This window comes from Larimichthys crocea, chromosome XVII (assembly GCF_000972845.2).
Source record: "Larimichthys crocea isolate SSNF chromosome XVII, L_crocea_2.0, whole genome shotgun sequence".
Taxonomy (NCBI): Eukaryota; Metazoa; Chordata; class Actinopteri; family Sciaenidae; genus Larimichthys; species Larimichthys crocea.
The window spans coordinates 6,777,121-6,792,593 of NC_040027.1; the positions used below are offsets into that span (position 1 = coordinate 6,777,121).

At 49.3% G+C, this 15,473-nt stretch overlaps 1 protein-coding gene across 6 annotated transcripts; it reads right to left on the reverse strand.

Annotated features, from left to right (window-relative positions):
* Nucleotides 1-265: 265 nt before the first annotated feature.
* Nucleotides 266-13,562, reverse strand: LOC104938670 (polypyrimidine tract-binding protein 1). Of its 6 annotated transcripts, none has more exons than XM_027290300.1 (15): nucleotides 13,392-13,486; nucleotides 10,597-10,630; nucleotides 8,026-8,086; nucleotides 7,762-7,934; nucleotides 7,424-7,570; nucleotides 7,215-7,343; nucleotides 6,987-7,097; nucleotides 6,729-6,906; nucleotides 6,571-6,648; nucleotides 6,218-6,342; nucleotides 4,759-4,792; nucleotides 3,493-3,585; nucleotides 3,187-3,403; nucleotides 3,003-3,080; nucleotides 266-2,586 (listed from the first exon to the last, which is right to left on the reverse strand). In XM_027290300.1, exons 1-15 carry the CDS (start codon nucleotides 13,397-13,399, stop codon nucleotides 2,454-2,456), a joined length of 1,599 nt encoding a protein of 532 aa, XP_027146101.1. In that variant the 5' UTR covers nucleotides 13,400-13,486; the 3' UTR covers nucleotides 266-2,453. The 6 variants fall into 6 exon arrangements, with proteins under 6 accessions (XP_027146101.1, XP_010753398.2, XP_027146098.1 ...); XM_027290297.1 differs by having other exon boundaries at nucleotides 2,447-2,586; nucleotides 6,218-6,360; XM_027290298.1 differs by having other exon boundaries at nucleotides 2,447-2,586; nucleotides 6,218-6,360; nucleotides 10,597-10,627; nucleotides 13,392-13,440.
* Nucleotides 13,563-15,473: the final 1,911 nt, after the last annotated feature.

Here is a 15,473-nt window from a genome sequence, read left to right on the forward strand (position 1 = left end):
TTTTTTAATCGAATCGTTCAAGTGGAAAACGTTCCGACATGATTTAAGTCTCAGTTTAGTGTGGAGACTTTTTATCCACTGTGCAACGACTTGGACGAGAACTGTCTGATGTTTCATGAGTGTTTGCTGCCACCTGCTGGTCCAGATCATCCAACACACCTGTGATGTCATCTTCTCCGTCTGTGGTGTCAGCACCAGAAATGTTTAAAGTTTAATATTTAATACACATGGCAGGTTCTGTCGGACATGAAACAGACGAGTCGTGTTTTTGGATAAAAAGTGATTTAATCTGTTTTTTTGTGACTCAACAGTGTAAGGCTCAGAACCGTCGCACTCGGATCAAAATATACACGATTCATCAGATATAAAACCAGCCATCAGCTCTCGGACACGTCACTGTGGTATAAAACACGTATGTACACCCCCCACTGGTCCCAGTCCTGCCTCACCTGACACTGAAGGTGATGCATTCAAGTCACCCGGGAAAAACTGAATGTGACTGTGTCTGCTGTAGTGACGAACAAACACGACTTCTTCTTCTGTGGTGTGTCACAAAAACCCGTGTTGACATCCAGCAGGAGGTTTTTCATTGGTCCACTTCATCTGACGACACCTGGGAGGAACAGCTGATCCATCACGTGTCCTGTGTGAACACGTCACAGGGGGAATACGAACATGTTCTGACTGCAGCGTCAAAGTCTGAGTCGGGCTGGGAGTCCTGAGGTCAAAGGTCAAAGCATGGCGCGGTAACCAATCACAGCTCAGCAACTAATTTGGAATGATCAGAAGAAAGAAGACGGACCGCGGCGGTCAGGTGGAGTCCTTCATCACGCAGCATGTGATCAGACATTCGAAAGAAAGCTAGCTGAGAAACAACAACTCCCATCATGCATCTGCACGGAGTCAGAGTAACCACAAGCGTCTTTCCTGCATCATTTCTGCTGCCTTCTGATTGGTCGGTTTGTAGGCCTGTCATAGCAGCGCTCATTTTGGTCCAACATGTCTGACAAAGTTGTCTTTGGTCTCTTTAAAAGACCCGTGGACCGGCCGGGTCCAGGTTCAGGCAGAAGGCGGACCGGCCGGGTCCAGGTTCAGGCAGAAGGTTAAGGTGGCCGACCCTCCCAGGTGGACGTCTGAGCAGCTGGAATGTCGACGTAATAATATTAAGACACAGATGAACCAAACCGACCTCTGACGTCTCTTCACCTGATGGACTCTGCGTTGAAGGCACTCCACGTTACATCGGGTTTAGAAACAGAGGCTGAAGGGTCGAGTCCAGTGAAGCGGTCGAAAAATTCATAAAAACGTCCCCACAGGAAAACAGAGCGAGCCTGAACCACGTCTCCTTCTTTAGTCTTTAAAACCAGAAACCTGAGGCAGGCGGATTGTTTGCATCGAGAAGGCCGTTTTTGGTTTCAGCTGTAGTGGATCACAAACTTATAAATAAAACCGTTCAGAGGAGAAACGAGACGAGCAAACATCATCAAGTCCAACAGAACAACAAAGAAACAAACATCCGTCTGTGGAGCGACGGCCGCCGAGCGACGGCTGTCCAGCTCGCCAAGACACCGAAAACCCATCAAACAAATCAAAGTTCAGGAATGATTAAAATATTGCTACAATATTTGATTTGAATAAAACGTGATTGCATACATGAAGAAAGAAATCAAAAAGAAAAACAAGAAGTTCATCTAAAAACCAGCAAACCCACTAAAACAAGAACCAGTTCACATGTTTGACGCTACAGTAACCAGCAGTACAAAACTAACAAAGAAACACCAAAAAATACATCAAATATGAATATGTCTGTAATACGACAACAGTAAACCTTTATCAACTGTAAACCTGGTCTCCAATTTACAGAGGCATGATGGGAAATTTCTTTAATATGATGAAGTGGAGGAATAAGGCACAGGGATCGTCTGAAGGCCGAACCGGACCCCTCGTAACAAGGACGCTCGAGGCCCGGACTGAACCCTGACAGCGTTTGGTCGATCTGTGACTTCCCAAACACCGTCAGCGTTTGTTGAACAGGGAACTTCAGAGAGGAGCGTTAAGACCACAGGGAAACCATCGACAGTCTGAGATTAAAGAAAAGATTCTGAGTTGGAGTCAGAAGTTCCCGAGACGTCAAATTTAGAAGGCTAACTTTAATTCTGGGATTAAAGTCAAAAGGCAAGAGCGGCTATCGACTTCAAAACAAGAAGGACACGAACACGACGTCAGTCCGAATCCCGGCGATAATCTAAGAAGTCGGACTGATTCAGAAAACCCTGACGAACTCAGAATACTGACTTTATTCTCCGACCGCGTCTCTGATCCTCACAAACCTAAAAACGAGTTTAAAAAAATAATTTAACATCACACCAGACTTCACGGTGTTTCTGCAGACAAGTGTTGGAATGATCGGAGTGTAGTGGACCATCGAGTCGGCTGAAGGTGGAGTCCGAAGCTCAGATGGAGGACTTGGAGAAAGACACTCGCAGGTGGTGGTTCTCTCCCAGGTCGTGGTTGTGGAACTCGATGAGGGACTCGATGGCCTCCTCCACCGAACCCATCTGGATCAGAGCCATCTTATGGTCCTTCCTAAAACCAAAAGGAGATTATCAGACTCTGTACAGGAAGTTCACACAGTCACATGATCAGAAAAACCTTCAGGTGTGTGTTCGGAACGAGGACGAAGGGTTCGAAAGGTTCAGGAGGAGGACGGGAGGGTTCGGAACGAGGAGGAAGATTCAGGGCAAGGACAGAAGGGTTCAGGGTGAGGACGAGGACGCTCAAGGCCCAAACTGAACTCTGACAGCGTTTGGTGAATCTGTGACTTCCCAAACACCGTCAGTGTTTGTTGAACAGAGAACTTCAGAGAGGAGCGTTAAGACCACAGGGAAACAAAGGGATCAGAACGAGGACGAAGGGTTCAGGTTCGGACATCGGGACAAGAGGACGAAGCTTCAGGACAGAGCATAGTGATGAAAGAGACATAAATTAGACGAAGGGCTCACTGGAAGAACTTGAAGGCCTTGACCATGGCTCCTGAGCTGGAAAACAACATCTTGAGGTCGTCTTCAACAACAGATGGGCTACAAACACAAAAGTAAAATCAGCATGACCCACATGTGACGGGTTTGTGTATGAAGTGAAAGTGACAGTGTCGGTCCTGGTCCTGACCCGGACTGCAGGACTTACGGGATGTTGGAGAGGTGTAGGGTGGCAGAAGGTGGGAAGATGTTGGAGTAGTTTTTGGAGCCGGGCTTCTTGAAGCGGTGCAGGGGGGAGTTGCTGTAGTCTTTGGTCAGGCCCTGGTCCTCATGGCCTTCACGGGGAAGCTGGACGCTGGTGTGTTTGGACAGCGTGATGCGCAGAGACTTCCCGTGAAGCTGCTGACCGCTCAGGTGACTCATGGCTGCAAAGCACACAGGTGAAGAACGCTGCTTAAGTTTCTGTGTTCAGCGAGACGCCCCAGGAACCAGAGGAGCATGTGCAGGAGTTTACCTAGCTGAGCCTGTGTGCTGTCAGACATCTGGACCAGAGCGTTCTCCTTCTTGTTGAACAGAATCTTCACTCTCATGACGTCTCCGTAAACACCTTAACACACAGCCACACAGAGGTTAAATCCACGACACACAGGAGGTCTTACGAACACGTGAACATACGTCCTGACTCATCCTGCATGAACCTGGACTGACTTCGTCTAACACTCTAATTAAACTCATGTTGAGGTTTAACAGGGAGCGAGGAGCAGCGGGCCTCGCCGCCAGGACTTTACTTTAGGAGGCGGGGACTTCTGAATGTTACACAGGAAATGCAGCGAGGAAATTCAGGGAAATTAAAACATGACAGATTAACACCAACGTAGGAGCTATGAATTATGGGAGTGTTGACTAAAACGGAGCAGCTGATTAACATGCAAACTGAAAGAAACCCGGCATGCAAACTCCAAAACTCACTGAGCTGATGTGAAACACAATAAATGCAGCATGGACACATTTCATCAGGGAGACAGGAAGCTTCGATCAGAGAGGCGTGACGTACGACACGGCGAGGCGTGGCGACGCCTCATGGGACAGCGCGGCGATCGAGGCGGCTCGTTTCTGCCTCATTAGCAAACAAACGTTGCAGATTTCAAACTAAACTTTGATAATTAACAGAACGATCTGCTGCTGACAGGAAGTTTACGTTGACGAGCTTCTTTGGTCCGTACGAATCTGATGAGGTCGTCAGAGGAGGTCAGCGAATTAAAGGTTCACATTCAGAAGCAGGAACCGGATCAACCTGGGCACGCTCTGTGACGACCTCGTGTTCGGCGTTTCCCTTCACACTTTGTTACTTTGACCAGCTGTGATTCTTCACAGAGCTGACGCCGCCCATTCGAACCGTCTCGAACGGGCGGCGTCAGCTTGGACGGCGGGATCGCGTGTTTAACCTGTGAGCTCTGCTGTGTGTGGACAGCAGCTGCAGCGCCCCCCAGAGGCCGATCAGCTGAAAAATGTTTAGATGTTTCAAATATTCGAACTCATCAGCTGATTTCACGTCGTTCAGATTCGTTTATTGATCATTTAGATTTTCTCGTTTTGGTTTGTTCACGGTCACAGCCTCTCATGGTCGTCTTCCTGCTCACCTGAGCTCGACACACCTGAGGACGCTCAAGCTGCAGATATTGTGAATGAAGTCAAATCAACACAAACACTCATTAAACAGAGAGAACCAAACAGAAACGTAAAATCAACCTGAATTCAACATGAGCAGCGAGTGACATACCGAAGAGAATAAAGAGGCAGTGGGGCGTAACTCTCTTTAAAGACAGCAGAGAAGGCAGCAGGGACAGGACAGGTAAAGGTGGGAGGGCAGGACAGGTGGAGGGTCCGAGGCGTTTCCATGGCAACAAATTAAACAAGGGAGAAACAAAAAAAAAGAGAGAGACAGGTGACGGGTCAATCAGGAGGTTCATTACCTGTGAGGGGAGGGGTCACATTACACATGATGGACAGGTGAGTGTGTGTGTGTGTGTGTGTGTGTGTGTGTGTGTGTGAGTAAGAAGACCCTGACATCACAGAATCAAACAGCCAATCAAAGTGCACGACGGGGCAGAACAGGAAAATGTTAGCGTGACCTCTGACCTCTCTGATTGGTTGCAACGTTGGTGAGGTCATAGATTCATGACTAGTGACATCATCATTTTTAGCTGAGGTCAGAGCGAATCATGTGCGTTTGTTTCATGATGATAGATGAATGTTACAGACCTTTAATCGTGTCAGTCACTGCGTGCTCTACACACGCTAACAACATTATTCACTTTTCTTTCTGTCAACTTAAATTTAATTATTTTGTAAAAATGAAATCTGCTCCAATGAGCTGAGCTCTGTTTGTTGGATGATGTTTACACGTCCTGTCAAACCCGGCGCCCGCTAACATTAGTTTGTAACGTGAGCGTAACGTGAGTGTAATGTGTGAGCGTAATGTGTGAGCGTAATGTGTGAGCGTAACGTGTGAGCGTAACGTGTGAGCGTAACGTGTGAGCGTAATGTGTGCCTAACGTGTGAGTCTAACGCGTGAGTCTAACGCGTGAGTAACGTGTGAGTCTAACGTGTGAGTCTAACGCGTGAGTAACGTGTGAGAGTAACGCGTGAGTAACGTGTGAGTCTAACGCGTGAGTCTAACGTGTGAGTCTAACGTGTGAGTAATGCGTGAGTCTAACGTGTGAGTAACGCGTAACGTGTGAGTCTAACGTGTGAGTCTAAAGTGTTAGTAACGCGAGTAAAATGTGTGAGTAAAACGTGTGACTGTAACGTGTGAGTGTAACGTGTGAGTGTAACGTGTGACTGTAACGTGTAACGTGTGAGTGTAACGTGTGCGTGTAACGTGTGACTGTAACGTGTAACGTGTGAGTAACGTGTAACGTGTGAGTAACGTGTGAGTCTAACGTGTTAGTAACGCGAGTAAAATGTGTGAGTAAAACGTGTGACTGTAACGTGTGAGTGTAACGTGTGAGTGTAACGTGTAACGTGTGAGTGTAACGTGTGACTGTAACGTGTGACTGTAACGTGTGCGTGTAACGTGTAACGTGTGACTGTAACGTGTGACTGTAACGTGTGACTGTAACGTGTGACTGTAACGTGTGAGCGTGAGATAAACATCAGGCTTCATGAATCAAACACTCTGACGCCTCCATGTTTCAGGATGATGATGCTGGTGGTCAGGTGACAGATGAAGGACCCACCTCTGGGTTGAGGTTGCTGATCAGCAGGACACAGACTCCGGCAGGGAGGGAGGGGAACCCCAGCCTGGTAGCCCCGGGGAGGGACAGAGAGGCCAGCCCTCCAGGCAGAGCGGGGACCGTCAGGCCTGGATAGGGGAAGGACACTGGGAGAGGTGAGACGAGTGAACGACCGAAACACTGACGAGACGTCCACGCACAACAACCAGCACACTCTTATTTAGGACAGGAACAGAGATATGATTGGCTGAGGGTGTAACACACACTCGCCATTGGCTACTGTAAATGCCAATCAATATCCACGACAAGCCCCTCCCTCTCTGAAACACATCTGAGCATCCTCAGGTGAGACTCACCTGCAGGCTGGATGGTGAAGGCGGGGGGGAAGGCGTGAGTGGCTCCTGCATACGGAGCAGCTGAGATGATACCTGGGGCTGCAGATGAGAAACAACACTTGAGTTCAGAAGAGAGCGACAGTCATGTTTGTCACGTGACCGCCGCGTGGCGCTCTTACTGAAGGCGGCGGCCATGGCCGGGTGCTCCATGGCGGGCTGGCTGTCCCCAGACGGCAGGTCCGGTCTGGTGAAGTCGCGGCTCTTCTCGTTGTTGTATTTGACGTTGAGGCTGGTGAGTTTGGAGAAGCTGATCCTCAGAGTACAGCAGCCGTTATAGATGTTCTGCCCATCCAGAGACTGAAACACACAGAGCAGAACCATCAGAACCATCCTGTGAACTTGCTCTGGTTCTGGGATCAGCACAGCGCCACGCTCACCAGTTTAGCCGCCTGGGCCGACGCACCATCCGGGTACTGCAGCAGAGCCTGGAACTGGCTGTTCTTGGTGAAGACGATAATTCTCAGAACCGTCCCAAACTTTGAGAAGATCTGAGGAGAGAGGACCGGGCTGAGACAGGAAGAACTCTTCTTCTAATATTAATCTTATTATACTAGTTCAGGTTCTGAGTTCAGTAGGGCCTGTCTGTTCTTCAGGTGTCGTGTTACCTGGCAGAGGGCGTCCAATGAGACGGGGTACACCAGGTTCTCCACCACCACCCTGAGCACTGAACTCGGAGCCGCCACAGTCGTGTCCACGTGAGATGTACTGAGAGCCCGAAGAGCTGCCTGGGCCCTCTGCAGGGACGGAGGAAGACATGAGCACGTGCTAACAGGAGCTAACAGGACCAACAGGAGCTAACGGATGCTAACGGTACCTCCTGGTTGGGGGAGTTGTCAGTCTTGAGCTCCTTGTGGTTGGAGAACTGGACGTAGACCGGGTGGTGTCTGATGATCGGCATCACGGTGGAGTAATAACTCACCATGTTCTGAGCTGCTTCCTCCGAGTTCATCTCTAAGAAGGCCTGAAGGGACAACAGAGGACGGGTCAGAACAGGACGGGCCGGTAAGGTCAAGTCGGAACAGGACGTACAGAACAGGACGGACAGGACAGGACGTACAGAACAGGACGGACAGGACAGGTCGGGTCAGAACAGGTCGGAACAGGACATACAAACCCTCTCTCTGGGTCACCTGGTGGAGGTAAGGGGGTCACCTGGTTCTTGGCTTTGAGCATCAGCAGGTTGGTGACGTCTCCGAAGGGCAGACCGAGGCTGATGACCTCGGTCTCTGCGATGTCGTTGGGAAGCTTGCGGATGTGGATGACCCTGGACGGCACGCCGGGACCTCTGATGTCACCTTTGAACTTCTTACTGTCGTTGCCATTGGCTACAGAGGACAGGAAGCAGCAGAGTTTAGACCAGAGGTCATTCAGCACATTAGTCACATGATAACAGTGTTGGTGTAAACGTGGTCCAACCTGTGGTGCTCATGATATACGGGCCGTTGGAGACGCTGGATAGAAGCTCGTCAGATCCTCTCTGAAACACAAACATCATGTGACGTCAGCTGACCGCTCGTTGGAATAATTAATGATTTATTTATGATCATGTGACATGATGCAGGAATTCATCACGTCACCTCAAATGATTCAAACACTCAAACTGCTACTTAGTAACTAATTAATTAATGCTCGTTTCAGCTTATTAACATGGACACGTGCAGCTCGCGCTGCTGCCACCAGAGGGCGCCACACAGGCGCCTGCTGGACAGGAAGAAGCTGCTCGCCTACGACATGACACAATCAGACTGAAGGAGCAGGGTCAGCTCAGACCTCCTCAGACCCCCTGACCCTCAGACCTCCTCAGACCCCCTCAGACCCCCTGAGCTTCAGACCTCCTCAGACCCCCTGACCTTCAGACCACCTCAGACCCCCTGACCCCCTTAGACCTCTCAGACCTTCAGACCTCCTCAGACCCCCTGACCTTCAGACCACCTCAGACCCCCTGACCCCCTTAGACCTCTCAGACCTTCAGACCTCCTCACGGTGACTGAAGTTCATCTTCAACCTGTATGTTCTAATGTTTCATGTTTCAATGTGTCACGTGAACTAACAACACGTCTGCTGATACATCGATGATCAGCTGAACACGTTCAAACAAACAGAAAGTTAATGACGTTTGTAACAACGTTTCAATCTATGTTTCAAATATTAACATGAAAACCAGCTGATTTTTTATCTCTAACACCAAACACGTCATCCAAAATAATAATTAAACTTCACACAGTAAAATAAAGAATATGTCAAAATATTTAAAACAAACAAATTCCCCATTTATTCCCTGTATATTCCCTGTATATTCCCTGTTTATTCCCTGTATATTCCCTATATATTCCCTGTTTATTCCCTATATATTCCCTATATATTCCCTATATATTCCCTGTATATTCCCTGTATATTCCCTGTTTATTCCCTATATATTCCCTGTATATTCCCTATATATTCCCTATATATTCCCTATATATTCCCTGTTTATTCCCTGTATATTCCCTATATATTCCCTATATATTTCCTGTATATTCCCTGTATATTCCCTGTTTGTTCCCTATATATTCCCTGTTTATTCCCCATTTATTCCCTGTTTGTTCCCTGTATATTCCCTGTATATTCCCTATATATTCCCTGTTTATTCCCCATTTATTCCCTGTATATTCCCCGTTTATTCCCTGTATATTCCCTATATATTCCCTGTATATTCCCGGTTTATTCCATATATATTCCCTGTATATTCCCTATATATTCCCTGTATATTCCCTGTTTATTCCCCGTATATTCCCTATATATTCCCTGTATATTCCCTATATATTCCCTGTATATTCCCCGTTTATTCCCTGTATATTCCCTGTTTATTCCCTGTATATTCCCTGTATATTCCCCGTAACCATGAGGCTTGCGTTGGCTCGCTGGTGACTCGGCCGTTCCTCTGAGGAACCTGATCAGTTTTTATCAACAAAGCCGCTCAGATCTTCTTTCTGCTCCTCACATCAATAATGGAGCAGAAACCCGAGTCCGGCTCGGCCCGTGGATCTGGACCTGACAGCTGCAGACCGGCCACCAGCCTGCCTGAGGGGGAACACCCACAGACCCACAGATATCTTGTTTTGTTTGTCCACAGTCACATCTGGACAAGACCAGAACAAGAACCAGAAACTGCAGACCTGCAGCAGAACCCGGTCCACCAGAGTCCTCCAGTCCTGTTCGCTACCTCAGATCAACTCCTCAGGAACATCGAAGCCCCGCCCATCACAGGTGATCAAACTAATCACAGATCACATGACGCGAGCAGGCACACCGGTTCCTGCTGGTTCGGGTCGGATCGGGTCGCCTGACTCCTCTGAACTAAATTTAAATTTCTTCACTGCAACCTGAAAATCACCTGACCAACAGGAAGCTGTGTCTTTGAACGCCTCGTTTCATCACCAAAATAAAGTTCATCACGGTCACCAAAATAAAACTTCCTGTTTCAACAAAAACAAAAAACAGCTGATGAACAAACGTTGTCTGAACGTTCAGAAGAAACTAAAATGAAACTAACCCTGTTGATTGATGATTAATAAACTTGTTCATGTTTGTTAATAAAGTTTATTGACGAGCTGGCGACGTCGTTTCAGGTCACGATCGACGATCAAAACTCGAACACGTTTTTAATAATAATCAATAATCAGATTTCTGCTGATTCATCAGCTACGTCACTCTGATGGTCCCTGAACTCACCAATCAGCTGTTTGCTCCTTCAAAGGTCTAACGTGTGTGTTGTAATCAGATTACTGTCGCCTCTCTCTGGAATGTGTCTAAATTTCTGCCGAGCAGCTTTGACAGAAAACACTGATCGCTACCAGATGACGGCGTGCGACCGTCAGACAAAACTCAGGGCAAAGAGGGTTCACAGCAGAAAACAAACCAACCGGAGGAGGAGGAGGAGGAGGAGGAGGAGGAGGAGGAAGCAGAGGAGGAGGAGGAAGCAGAGGAGGAGGAAGCAGAGGTGCCTACCTTAGTACCAACTGTTATATCTTGGTGGACACTGCTGTGAAGAGAAGACAGCGTGTTAGCAGCAGCAGAGAGGAACTCAAACAAAACAAAGGTTAGAGGAGCTGCCTGAGGAGACGAGCGCAGGGAGAAGAAAACCCAACAGAAGAAGCAGAGCTGCAGTCCTACCACCTTCAAACTGTGAGGACATCCCGAGAGACAGAGCCGGGACGGGGTTACAGACAGATACATCGTCATGGCGACCGGCCGGTTCTGGTTCAGAAGACCGGGTCTGTGACGTCTCAGAGACTACGTCCAGGTTTAGACAGTCTGTGGGGACGTCACGGAGACTACGTCCAGGTTTTAGACAGTCTGCGGGGACGTCACGGAGACTACGTCCAGGTTTTAGACAGTCTGCGGGGACGTCTCAGAGACTACGTCATTAAACGAGCTGAAATAATCTGTTAATTAATTAGTGGATGGAGAGAAAGATAATCAGCTGATCATCATCATTATGACCTCACATCCTGTCTGAAAGGAAGCTGTATCAATTAGGGCTGCCACAAACGATTATTTTGATAGTCGACTAATCGGATCTCACGTACATTGACTGTAAAACCTGCAGCTGATCAGATCATTCGCCTTCAGCTTGAAGTATGAGCTAACTGAAAATAAAAACAAGATGACAGCTCATTAACCCTTTAATTAGAGTCCACGGCCCCGGAAACGGCGAGGTCCGGGCGGGCGCTGTGAAGCTTCACCTTCGCCCTCGAGTCTTTCCAAGCCGACCCAGAGCCGCCGCCGAGGAAATGCGCCCGGCGGAGGTCAGCCAGCGCAGAGGAGCGGACCCATGAGGGGATCCTCCCTGACATGAGTTTGATCCCCTGGGCAGACTGCGCGGAAGTTGCGGAAAAATCGCGGTGATTGGTTAAAATTGCGACGCCGCCCTGAATTCAGAGATTCACTTGCAAATCACAACATCGTGAATTCCAGGAGGGTCTTTATGGCGTCGTTTACGGTACCGTCAGGCCTGACGCCGATCACTGATTCGTCGACATAATCGTGGCAGCCTTATGACAACATCCTGCGTCTGTTCGGACAACATGAAGAACATCACACTTCCTGTGCAGCCAGGAAGTTACAAAATAAAAGCCTGTTGTGTTCAAGGGTTCGGCTGTTTAAAGCCTCGTTACTTATTCATGACATCACATCCTGTATTCAGGCCGGACGATCGCAGAGGACGCCATGCAGAGGGTCAGCTGATGTAACCATGACAACAGCAGCATGCCCACCTGTCTGTCTCTCTGTCCACCTGTCTGTCTCTCTGCTCACCTGTCTGTCTCTCTGCCCACCTGTCTGTCTCTCTGCTCACCTGTCTGTCTCTCTGTCCACCTGTCTGTCTCTCTGCTCACCTGTCTGTCAGATGAACTCACAGTGTGAAACTGGACATGTTAAATGAAGCAGTGTGTGTGTGTGTGTGTGTGCAGTGTGTCTGTGTGTGTACAGTGTGTCTGTGTGTGTGTACAGTGTGTGTGTGTGTACAGTGTGTGTGCGTACGTGTGTGTGTACAGTGTGTGTGTGTGTGTGTGTGTACAGTGTGTGTGTGTACAGTGTGTGTGTGTGTACAGTGTGTGTGTGTACAGTGTGTGTGTGTGTACAGTGTGTGTGTGTGTGTGTACAGTGTGTGTGTGTGTGTGTACAGTGTGTGTGTGTGTACAGTGTGTGTGTGTGTGTACAGTGTGTGTGTGTGTATGTGTGTGTGTACAGTGTGTACTGTGTGTGTGTACAGTGTGTGTGTGTACAGTGTGTGTATGTGTACAGTGTGTGTGTGTACAGTGTGTGTGTGTACAGTGTGTGTATGTGTACAGTGTGTGTGTGTGTGTACAGTGTGTGTGTGTACAGTGTGTGTATGTGTACTGTGTGTGTGCGTGTGTACAGTGTGTGTGTGTGTGTGTGTGTACGGTGTGTGTGTGTGTGTATGTGTGTGTGTACAGTGTGTACTGTGTGTGTGCGCTGCAGTCAGAGAACTCGTTGGACTCGAACCGGCCCGTCGGGCTGTGTCTGAGCCCTCAGGGCCCGAATGAGCCTGACCGCTCAAACATTCACTGAGGGATCAGAACCTGAGGACCGTGAACGCAGCACGGCTGCTCACTGAACGAACTAAATGTTTACAACACACCACAGAACAACCTGGGCCCGGTTCTGTCTCTACATCAGATACAAACTAAAGATTAAATAAAATATCGAGTCCACAAACGCATCACACCACGAGTCCCGTGAACGCATCACACCACGAGTCCCGTGAACGCATCGCAGCTATTTAATTTAACCTGGTTCACCTGTAATGGATCACCTGACAGTTTCGGGCCGGCTCGGTACCGACAAACAAACATCAGATAAGATTCAATAGAAACTTTTACGGGTGATGGACCGCTGGTGGACCGGACCGGACCGCGCCGCGGTGGGCGTGAGAGTCCCGCGAAGCTGGGCTGAAGTTCGGTTCGCTGCTCGGTGATTGTTCCGATAGTATACGGGAAAATGCGAGGTTCGGTTCTCGATTAAACTTTAAACAAAGTCCGTGCAGGTGGACCGGGCCGTGGACCGGGCCGTGTTCCGGCCCGTCCCGATGCTAACACAGCTGCTAGCTCGGCTAGCTTAGCTTCCTGTTACAAACTACTTCACCGACCGAAGGCGCCAAAAACTCCCGCCGCTCCGCGCGAGGACTCCGCGTGTCGGTATGTGCCGGTTCTGTGTGTGTGGGTCCCGGTAAACAGACGCAGAGTGAGTTTAACGGGAGTGTACACGGTGGAAGAACTCACCCGTCCATTGCACAACACGGAACTGCGGAGCAACAGGTTCCGAGCGGACAGCGGGACGAAATGGCGTCCGCCGGAGGAGCGCTCTGATTGGACGGTCAGCGACGTTTGTAGGCGTTCTGGACTGGATCTGAGCGCTGATTGGCTGTTTGGGCGCATCAAAGATGTGTTGTGAAAGGATCAAAGATCGTCTGTTAGACAGAGTCACGACTCCGCGCAGGGAAACAGCGGCCTGACGGCGGCTCGGTGGGCGTTGTCCCGACACAACATGAGACCGAGACCCGGTCCGACAAGATCCACACAACATGAGACCGAGACCCGGTCCGACAAGATCCACGAGTCTGTGCTGACAGTTACACAAGTTTAACACACACACACACACACACACACACACACACACACTACAACCAACAGATGATTTTAATCACGTGACTCAAAAATATAAACACACACATGTCTGTCTGTCCTCTTGTCTGTCTGTCTGTCTGTCTGTCTGTCTGTCCGTCCTCTTGTCTGTCTGTCTGTCCTCTTGTCTGTCTGTCTCGTTGGTGTCGTGTACCGCTCTGATAAATAATTCCTCCATGTGCTTTTCAGGAGATTACTTTGTGTGTTGGAAGATGATCCAGCTGCTCACACATGAATAATTCAACACACACACACACTCACACACGCACACACACACACTCACACACACACACACACTCTCTCACACACACACACACACACACTCACACACACACACTCCATTGTTTCTGTTTGCTCCTTAAACACATTTTAAAGTGAAATGTCTTCATGTAACAAACAAACTGTCTCTGAGACTCTCGTGTCCAAACACAAACACAGATATAAACGTTCACACTGTGTTTGTCTTTGTTTCTTTCAGCTCGTATATGTTGTATTTGTTATATCTTGTGCTGTGTCAGAGGTCAGAGGTCAGAGGTCGCTTCCTGTGCAGCAGCGCTGATGATAAAGCTCCTCATGACCTCTGACCTCTGCCCTGCTGTCATGCCGCGCTGCCCTGTGGCGGCGCTGTGACCTCTGCTCTGTTGAATCTGCCGCTGACAACACAGGCACAGAAGAAGACGAAAACGAAGCGGCACGCCATTGGTCAGAATGGCCTCGGCGCGGCTTCCTATTGGTCGGCTGAGTCGCTGCCAGTGGCGCGTAGAAACAGCGGCAGACTCGAACAGCGTCACTTTGTGCGGGAGAAGTCTGCGGGACGAGTCTGCGGGACACGCACAGCATATTCACTTTAAAACCTTTTAGCGTTAGACTCCGTGACGTCATTAACCGTCCCGATACGTCAGAGACGCGAACTCTGCTAAGCTAAGAAGCTAACAGGGGAGCTAACGAGGCTAACTGTTAGCTGACTGACGTCACCGGCTACAGCTGCTCACTGCCGGCCGCAGCTGGCACGAGCTGCCCGGGGAAGATCCAGGCGAGGCCGGGGCCTGCGAGGCCGGAGCCTGCGAGGCCGTGTTCACTCCAGAGAGTGAGAGAGGAAGGTGAGAGTGAGAGAGGAATGTGAGAGAGTGAGAGAGAGGAAGGTGAGAGAGAGAGGAAGGTGAGAGAGAGAGGAAGGTGAGAGTGAGAGAGGAAGGTGAGAGAGAGAGTGAGAGGAAGGTGAGAGAGTGAGGAAGGTGAGTGAGAGACGAAGGTGTGAGTGAGAGTGAGAGGAAGGTGAGAGAGTGAGAGAGGAAAGAGAGAGTGAGAGGAAGGTGAGAGTGAGAGAGGAAGGTGAGAGAGAGAGTGAGAGGAAGGTGAGAGTGAGAGAGGAAGGTGAGAGAGAGAGTGAGAGGAAGGTGAGAGTGAGAGAGGAAGGTGAGAGAGAGAGTGAGAGGAAGGTGAGAGTGAGAGAGGAAGGTGAGAGAGAGAGTGAGAGGAAGGTGAGAGAGTGAGAGAGAGGAAGGTGAGAGAGTGAGGAAGGTGAGTGAGAGACGAAGGTGTGAGTGAGAGTGAGAGGAAGGTGAGAGAGTGAGAGAGAGGAAGGTGAGAGTGAGAGAGGAAAGTGAGAGAGAGAGGAAGGTGAGAGTGAGAGAGGAAGGTGAGAGAGAGAGTGAGAGGAAGGTGAGAGTGAGAGAGGAA